General features: G+C 43.8%; 1 protein-coding gene across 1 annotated transcript in view; it reads right to left on the minus strand.

Moving 5' to 3' along the window:
* Positions 1 to 10000, minus strand: part of nkain2 (sodium/potassium transporting ATPase interacting 2) — a 161700-nt gene that overhangs the window by 44173 nt on the left and 107527 nt on the right. Inside the window, exon 4 of the mRNA XM_076272199.1 lies at positions 569 to 769. Coding sequence (XP_076128314.1) covers positions 569 to 769 — 201 coding nt within the window. The remainder of the gene's footprint in view (positions 1 to 568; positions 770 to 10000) is intronic.

The raw sequence follows: 10000 nt of genomic DNA on the forward strand, positions 1-10000 counted from the left end.
GAAAAGATAAGGCAAAAAGATAAGGGAGAGATAGGATAGTCTTAGTGGGGATAGCACAACCAGTGGAGAGAGACAGGACAGGCCTCATATCAGTGTGGAATCTTCGTTCGATCATCAACAAATAGTACCTGGAAAACCGTTAAGGGCTGTTCACACCAAGATCGATAACTATAACAGAAATGAAAACGAAAAAAAAAAAAATCGTTATAGCTTATATGAATGACAACGTCCACACAGGAACTACTGTATAATGATAATGACATGCAGAATGATATCATTGGAGATCACTTTCAGAGTGGTCTTGAAAACAATGAAAAAAGCTGTCAGCCAATCGGAATCCATCAAATTTTAGACATCACATTTATCAACAAGAGGAGAGACTTTCCTTATCGTTGGTCAGTGTGATAAACAGATAGATTAACTTTAATCCCCAAAGGGGGAACTAGTTTGCTATCCTGTGTGGACGCTAATGTCGTTAAAGTTATAGCTATCGCTATCATAGTTATCGTTCCCGGTGTGAACTGCCCTTTAGAGCATAGAGCCAGTATGAACATGAGTGTCTACTCACAGCCAGTAGGATCTGCAGGGAGCTGTGGGCCACCTCCACGTACTGGTACTCCAGCAGGCAGCCCGCAATGCTGATGTACCGGTGGTCCTCGGGTGCCCAGGAGGGCGGCGGGGTCACAGGGGTCACGCGGCACCCCGGACCGTTCTCCATCCACCAGGAGCGATGCATGGAGATGTTAAAAGTCATGATCAGATCCGTGTCCTGGAGACAGGTGGAGAGAGAGAGAGAGAGAGAGAGAGAGAGAGAGAGAGAGAGAGAGAGAGAGAGAGAGAGAGAGAGAGAGAGAGGTTAGGTGTCATTGGCAGGCAGATGGACTTACATTCTGGGTGCAATCCATAAGGCAAAGTGTGCAAGGTCAAAGCCACTGAGAATAGGCAACAATACGAGCTTCCTCATGTCCTGATTCGCCCTCTGTATCATTACTACAGTCCTATGTAGCCCTCTGTATCATTACTACAGTCCCTATGGAGCCCTTAGCACCGGCATGACGACACCACAAAATATTTGCTTCAGCACTGCTGATATCAACAACACACACATTTTCAGCAAGGTTAGGTAGATATGAAGGATCTGAGTAGAAAAGCGTTCTCCTGTGTTCTCCCATCCAGTCAGTATACGCCTGTGGGGGCCCTGTTTAGTGTTGCAATCCGTGTTTGACTCATAAAACGCTGGGTCTCCTTTGCTGTCACAAGTGCCTTGGCTTGCACATGCACACACACACTCCCACACACACCCTCCCAGGCCAAACAGAGAAGTCGTTTCAATTATGTATTCAAGCTTATGCAAAATTACACCTCTAACTCTGTCTGATTTAACAATGTAGGTCAAACAGTGAAGCACTCCCCCCGAATATTCTAATCAAGCTAAAATGAGTTCACTGGCACGGAAGACTGGCTAAAAGGGTGACGGAGTTTCACCCTCTTCCAAGTCTGCAGCTTCGGGTAGTTTTTTTTTTTATCCCTGGAAAGCCACAAAAGAAGATTTGCCATGCTACAACCTTGTCATCAGCCAGTTATTTATTTGCCTTATATTGTCACGTATGTGGAGTTAATGGCCTCGAAAGTTCTTTCATTATCCCATCATAACAACCGTATTAGATATACACAAAAAGATACAGTATATATATATATATATATATATATATATATATATATAAACACCTTAAACAGATACAAATAAAGCCTTACCAGTACACACATTTGAAGTCAAATTAAAAGTATTTTTTTTAACAAAAGCACAAGCCTTTGACCCTGCTTTCTGGGATCTGATTGGTTAAAATTCTGAAGAGCACATGCAGTGGATTTCAGTGAGAGCGTCGGCCAGCCTGTGGACATTCAGCCTTTGCAGGCCATTAATTCTACATTCAAGTGGCAGAAGAAATCCCATTTCTCAAATCCCCAGCTCTGCACCACCGTCTGCCGTCTGCCGTGTGCCTCTGCCCGGTTGGCTCTCGCCATCCAACACGACGGGGCTGGCAACGGGGACCGTTTTCGCAGCACCCCGGGTCATTTGAGCGAAAGGCTGAGACCAAAGAGAGAGAGGGCGAGAGAACAGAACGAGAGGCCGACGCACATCTGATTTGAATCTGAATTCTTCATCTGATTTGACTGCCATGGCCCAGGTCTTCTCGGAACAGTAGACAGGAGCCACTTCTCTTGGTCTAATAAGGCTGAGAGACCACAGAGAGAGAGAGGAAGGGGAGCATGGTGGCCCTACAGATGGGGAGCCTGAGTGACCACGACACACACACACACACACACACACACACACACACACACACACAGAGTGTGCTCTGGTGCCGGCTCTGGTCCCGGACGCTCGCCGCTCTCCCTTTACCGGGGTGATGTGTGTCAGACGCATGGGCAAACGCCATCCATCACCGGCCCCAGCAGCAGGCCTCGGCACTCCCACAACACATCAACGATTCATCAGGCTGATCACACACACACACACACACACACAGACACACACACACACAAACACACACACACACACACACACACACACACACACACACACACACACACACAGACACACACGCACACACACACACATACACACACCCCCCACACACACTCACTCACTTTCTCTCTCTCTCGCACACACAGACACACACACACCAAGCCATGCTTCATCAGCAACCAGACTTAAGTGGTACTACTAAAATAAATGGTCATACAGAAGCAAACACAAATCCATTCTCTGTCCCAAATATCACACAAACACATCTATGCACAACCACACACAGACGCAAAAATAGAAAGTCCACCCTTTCATATCAATCACTTTGATGTCAACATGTTGTACTAAACTTTTGTAGCTGGACATTTTCAGGTAATACTGATTGATTGATTTAAAAAAAGGAAAATAGCATACACCCTGCCTCATGTTCCATACTCAAACATTCAGTTGCAGAACAACACCCTTTGCTGGCTTCACTCTTTAGCTTTCTGGCCAATAAGTGTTCATATTGACAGATGCAGTAGTCTGACTTGATTGTTAGGCTTGATCGTCTGTGGATAAAAGTGTCTGCTAAATAAATGTAATAGAAATGCAAGTGCTGCATCCACATATTGACTCATCCATTAAGCTAAGAACTTCAACATGAAGGCAGGAGAAGAGAGCCAGTGCCCATGTCACAAAGCAAGGTGGGCAGGAGTGACGCTGTCATGGAGACTGTGGGGGTTAATGGACTCTATAGTACTGGACTATTCATAGGTGCCACCTACGTCACTATCAAATAGAACGCCGCCATATTCACGGCCGATTTCGCCCAGTATGGTCGTCCACACTGCACATTTGAATGTGTGAGAAAGAAAGAGATATGTGGAGATAATGTCAATTTTAGGCTCCGATCCTTATTTGTTACCCCCAGATTTCTTTTGTCCCTTATTATCTGCCCCAGGCTTGACCCAATTGGCTTGCCACAATATATCTACCTTGTTCATAACCCCTCTACAGTGGGGATAGCTTGAAGGCATTCAAGGGTAGGGGAGAGCCTGGACGATTGAAACACGGGACGAATGAAACATTCCAGTTTTCTCAGAGTGTATAGGCTAATGATGATAGACAGACGTCCTTCAGTCAAAACATAGAGCATGTTAACCTTCTATCAGGCAAATATCTTCCTGCTATGTCATTGTATCACAGAGTTATAAACGAGTTTTGATGCGGAAAAGTAAACTTCATTAGTGGTTAAATTTTTTTGATTATTAATGAGTGTTTTTCATTTAAAGGTTCGACTTAATGCTTATTCAGTAGACCAATTAGTGTTCTCCATAATCCCAGACTTTCATATCGCATGCTTGTTTACATGGAAAGCAAAACAAACTATAATTGACATATGTCTGTGTCGGGACGATTGAAACAAGTGTCCCGACCAGGCTGTAACTCCATGTATTTTAATTAAATGCACAAATATCTGTGTTTAAACAATCATTTATGGAGGTGAGACATGGACAAACAGTTTTATGAAGATGAAAATACATTTGGGCCCACCAGGTAGGGGGTCGAGTTTTCCCATGTTATCCTATGGAGACTGACGGCCGGTGGGTCGTTAAGCCTACTTATGTGGATGTGCCGTGGCCTAACCCACGTAAAAACCTAGTGAAACGACATTTTCAACAATATCGCCTAAACATGATATAAATGGGAAAGCTTACTGTTCTAGCTATAAACATGGCAGAATCATACAGGGCATGATATTTAAAAAAACTTTTCATACACGCTTCACGATGATGGCGAGTTGTTATCAGACATGCACGAAGACATATAGCCCTGCAACAATCTATCTAAAATAACACCTATTGGGAGTAGCCTACCATTCATGATATGTAGTAAAAATGTTAAGTTGTGGGACGTTTACATCGCTTAAACTGTATGTTTCATTCGTTCCCTTATTGTTTCAACTGTCCCGACCAGCAGGGACGAATGAAACACGCACGTCCCACTTTTGCTGTAGCCTAATAATTCCTGAGCGGTTTTGTTCAAAGCTGAAAATGCATTTGTATTTACTAGTGACCAAATATTAGCTTTCAGTGTGGTACGATCGGTTTGTAAATTACGTTTAATTAAAACGTGTCTCAACTGTCCCGGCTCTCCCCTACTGATGCCTATCAATTATGCTGTGACTGGATGGGTCAAAAACGTGAAAGTGCGGCAACTGGCCACCAATGATTTATATTTAATCATGGGAAATGTAAGTATTATGTAAAAACAATTCAAATATATGATTTTGGTGGTAGTTTACTCTGACTACAGTAGGTACATGTAGTAGCGAGTTGTTAGCTAAGTGGCTAACAGCTAGCAAGCTACCACTCATTTTAGTGTCATTTAGCTCACAGCTAGCTGTCATTAATCTGGATAATGTTCTTTAATGTCAGATGTGTTTATACCTATTTTATACAGTCCATGGTTTATATTCATTGAAAGAACATGAAGAGAAGGGAAACTAGGCGATTGTGACTTTATGGGAACAGTTTGAGGTGAGTTATCAGCTGTTGGCTGTCAGATCGACAGCTGTTGTGAGAGCTGGGCGCGAATTGGTCGTAAAGATGGCGGCGCAAAGCTACAGTGAAGTCATGTGACACAAACGAATAGTAAGAAAGGAGAGAGCAAATGGTGGGCCTATGTTGGATCTATTTCTGAGAAAAGCTACATCAAATTGATTCATTGTGATGGTGTACTTTTTTCACCGATTTATTTACAATGTTCCATTAACATTCCATTCCATTCTCAAAGCACTTTGAAAGACTTCTGGGCTAAAAGTGAAAAGGCATTGGTTGCAAGGAAAAACTCCTATACAATGTAGGACACCTTACAACTGAACACAACTCAACCTAACCTCAGGGACTCAGTGAGCTATAAAGATAATTGTTTAAAATATACTACTGTTACAAACTTTTTTTTTCTTCTAAAGTGGTCCTGTTGAGTTCAAATCCCTTCGACTTCAATAATAACTGCCAAAACTTGACACTGGGTATTGCAATATCAAAGGAATTAAATGGATTTATTTGAATCAAACTGCTTTTATGAAAGACACTTTAATCTGCAATGCTTGATGGCAATGTGCCCTGCACGTATTATCAAGACCTTCCTGTTAAGCCCCTTGAGAGGTAGCAAAGGTAGAATTTCTGTGCTTTGAGTGGCAAGGACTATACAGCTTAACAAAGCCAGCACCACATAAAGACATGGGGGAAGTAAAAGAACAACTCTCCTACTTCCTTCCTTCCCTGAAAAGGACAACTGTCAAAGAAAACTCCAACACGATGCGACCATGGATGAAATAACTATGGAGAAGTTATATGAAATCTCCACCCGCCACCTAGTGCCACTATAAATTAAATCATCCTTAGTTCCCTTTTGAATAAAAACTCCATCTTGAGCAATCCTGGGAGGTTTCTGAGACAAGGCCACTTTGATTCTCTCCCGAATCGTGCTGACTCATTCGGTCAGCTCTGGTGGGATTCGAGGGGGTTAACTCCTTATGATCAGGCACCAGGGATCTTTTATTATTTGTTTTTTGGCGAAAGCAATCGGGAAAGGCATTTGGAGAGGATCAAGGAGGCGGAGAAACACTCATCTCCCCGGATGGCAGTCAATCATCTCCCTCCACCACTAGCCAGCGCCCCAGGGCTCTCTGCGTTTCCCTGAGGCTAGTAGTCGCAGCCCACAACACAGCCTGAGCGAAGCACACCGGCAGCGATGATGAAATGGAGGGCTGAAGAGGAGAGGGCTATTTATTTTTTTTTAGCGGCAAGACAGTCCAGCTTTGTCTTGTCTGCCCTACATAAAAATTCGTTCTGGCATTTGATTTGTTTTGTTTTTGTTTTGCATATGAATCACAATGAAGCTGTGATGTGAACATCAGAAACATTCAGATTCAATGTTAATCTCAAGTCTTTCACCCACGCTCACCCTCTTCTCCATTACATAAGACAAAACATTTATAGTACGGCAACAACTAATTGCTCATTTGAATTTTAGATTATTGCATTAACATTATTAACATGTCAGGGTTGTAGGTATAATATACTGAAAGCATGTTTGATAATATTGTAGCCTTTAAATAGTATCACATTACATAAAGCATAAACTCTCAGAAGAAAAAAATACAAAATAAAGAAAGTTGTCTGGCCTTGATGCACACACCTATGATATAACCATTCTCTGAAGCTCAACATCTCCTCCATTACACAGAAAGGTTTGTCTCTTAAAGGACAGAAGCTCGGTGCTGGAGTTTCATACAGCACTTATTAAAGTGGAGGCTTGAGAGACAAGGTGGTGTGTTTCCGGAACATTCTGGAACACCTAATAATGAGAGCAAGCCTGAGGCCCACAGATGTTCTGACGAGGCCTTCACTCTGCCTCAGCCCTCTTACATCATCATTCCCCGACAGTGAGGGGGAACCAGGCTGCTCACGAAACCTTCGCTTCCAGACATCAATGCTATCCTGCTGGAAGGCTCCAGGTGTACCAGACGACAGTGCTCGACGGCTGCCTGCCTTTTTATTTCTGTCGAAGAAAAGGCATTGAAAGGGGGTGGGTGTCCCTATACATGCTGGGTGTGACCGAAAAGATCCAGGGGGGTTGGACACAGGGCTCTGAGTGGCTATTTTTAAAGTCTGACCTATAGCGTGACAGCAGCCATCATTTCTGTTATTTCTTAGCTAAATGCCATTGGAGATCACAGAAAGATGGCCATTTGTCTCCTTTGTTCTGTGCCATTGCTCTTTTCACGTTCAGGAGCGATCACACCCAGGGAGAAAGAAGCGGAGAAGGAGGAGGAGAAACAGGGCAGGAAAGAGAAAGGGAGAGAGAGAGAGATGGAGACAGACAGAGATGGAGAGAGGTGGCGCATTAGGGCAAGAGAGATGATGAGTGGTCGCTCAGCGCTGGCAGCATCAGAGGTTACTGCTGCCCATCCGCAGACACCGGTTGTCTGTCACCACGGAACGTCAGGGAGGCCGGTGATGAATCTTCGCCGCTGCCACAATTCCATTCAGACACATTCAGAAAACTCCAGCGCATACTTCTGTCAATGAGACGCGCTGCGTGACCATGATGAAAAGTGCCCCTGTGCAAACCACTGAAGAGGCCCTTTAAAAGCATGGCCTGCTACATTGTTTCACAGAGATCCCTTAGATGAACTACAGTATTTCCTTAGCAGCTTCCTCAGCACCACTGATGTGACAACAGCAGGCTAGAGGAGTTGTACTTGACTGGATTGCATGCGTAATGGATTACTCATAAATCCTCAGTCTAATTGATATAGCATGGTCTACATTATGGATTGAAATTGTACAGGAGTGGGGAGAGCACATCAAAAGGGCCAGCTTCCTAGAGCACAGAGTGAGTGTCCAGTGCAGCCTATTACAGTCCCTTTTTTCACAACTCATGCTCAAAGCAGCGGGAAGCTGTGCTCTTTGTCATCGTGTGTGAGTGACGTCACTGACGAGGTCTCCGGGGGAGGCCTGCTGCCACGGAATGAGCCCGAACTGGGAGGCGACGTCATGCAATGCACAAGATAGATCTCGCATTTGCTGTCCACTGCACAAGTGTGGGGTACGTACATCTGATGTGTGCGTCAGCAGTCCATCCCTGACCCCATGCATCCTAAAAAAACCCCGCTGCATCTTGTCACACAACTCCACATCAGAGCCATCCTTTGTGCTCACTCTTTTTCTCCCAGATTCCACACAAGAGATGATTCTTTTGCCAGCTGAGGAGTTTTGTCTGTTCACAAGACCATGAAATTAACTCATTTAGTAGAACTGAATTAATTTGGGGGCATTTAGACGGGTTGGGATGGGGTGTGTGTGTGTGTGTGTGTGTGGGGGGGGGTTATAATAATGGTCAACATCACTGAGCAGTTTTAATGCATCCATTGCTAATCTGCCTTTTTCCCCAAACCCCCTTTTATCCAGACAGAAAGGCCTCTTTTGTGTGATGTGTCAATCAAAGCACAGAGGAACAGAGGGAGAGAGGGAGAGGAAGAGAGAGAGACAGAGCAAGTCAGAGAGATACAGAGAGAATGAAAAGCATTGGAAATGTGACATTTAATAAAATGACCATCAACAGACGAGGGAATAGTTTCATATTTATGAATATTGCAAATTGCTCTGAATAGTTAGCATGGGAGACCTTACAGCAACCCATAAATGGGCAATGAAGATTTTTCTCTCTCTCCAAACTAGCAATTCTCTCACAGAAACTGACAATGTTTTGCTGAATCCCTATTGGCTAGGATGTGTCACATGCCCACCAAACTCCCTCTGCATTGTGGATAAAGACGTTCCGCCAACCCCACCTCCTGTGTTAATGAGCTCCTCCAGCTTTTTATTGATCATCTCAGTGGGTTGGATATGAAGGAGGTAATTCACTTTTATATGTGTCTACACAAACAAAGGATGCTGCTGGAGGGTCCCTGCCTGCCCTGGCCTCCATCTGTTTTCTAGGGAGACTAAATCATGGACACTTTCTAGTCCAGTCCAGTCCTCGGGGTTTTAAGGGACATTGAGGGGTGTTTTGGGGTGAAAATGGACACTCCCATCCAGTCTCTTTCTCTCTTTCTCTCTCTCACCCCCAGTTTCTTGCTACACATGAATGACTGAACACACCTGGTTGCACTAATCAGTGGCTCAATAATTATTTGATGAGTTCAATCAGACGCCACTGCTCTTGAGAGGGACCTAAATAATACCCTTGCATTGGTTCCCCCCTTGGGGTGGAAATGAGAAAGTCCGTAATTTAAAGTCTCCTTCCAGGGGTAGTTCAGAGAGAGTGTGAGAGAGAGGGAGAGAGGGAGGGAGAGAGAGAGAGAGAGAGAAAGAGTAAAGAGGATTGTGGGTGTAAAAACAGATGTGATTAATCACTTCCTCCAGGGACAGTTCAAAAGAGAATGCCATGAAAGAAACAGGGGGTCAGAATGAGTACTGGACTTAATTGATTTAGATTAAGGGTGACTATTTATGACTAAGTGCAAGAGCTTGCATAAAGTATGTCCCTCATTTGGTGCTGGAGTTTTGTTTGGTTGTCATTTCTTCTTAGTCTTCTTGATTAGCATGTCTCTTCTCATTCTGTGATTTTCCAGCTGGCTATGGTAAAGATGACTCCAGCTCTCTCTTCACACACACTCCATAAAAATAAAAGCTTACACTTCACTTGACGGTATCTACATAAGAGTGACATGACAATATCATGAATGTGTCATAAACATCATAAACAAGTCATAACGTAATGTTAATGACATAACGTGTTATTCGTTTTTTGTCATGGCAAGTTAGGTTTAGGGTTAGAGTTAGGTTTATTGTAAGAGGTTAGTGTTTAGGGGTAACGTATTGTTAGGGATAGGGTTAGGGTTAGCATTAGGGTTAGGGTGTCATGTCACTCTTATGTAGATACCGTCAAGTAAAGTGTTACCAAAATAAAATA

Source organism: Alosa pseudoharengus, unplaced genomic scaffold (genome assembly GCF_046254945.1).
Source record: "Alosa pseudoharengus isolate Yale_2024_CS ecotype anadromous, Long Island Sound unplaced genomic scaffold, YU_APseudo_1.1 YU_APseudo_1.1_scf_7, whole genome shotgun sequence".
In the NCBI taxonomy this organism is placed as follows: Eukaryota; Metazoa; Chordata; class Actinopteri; order Clupeiformes; family Clupeidae; genus Alosa; species Alosa pseudoharengus.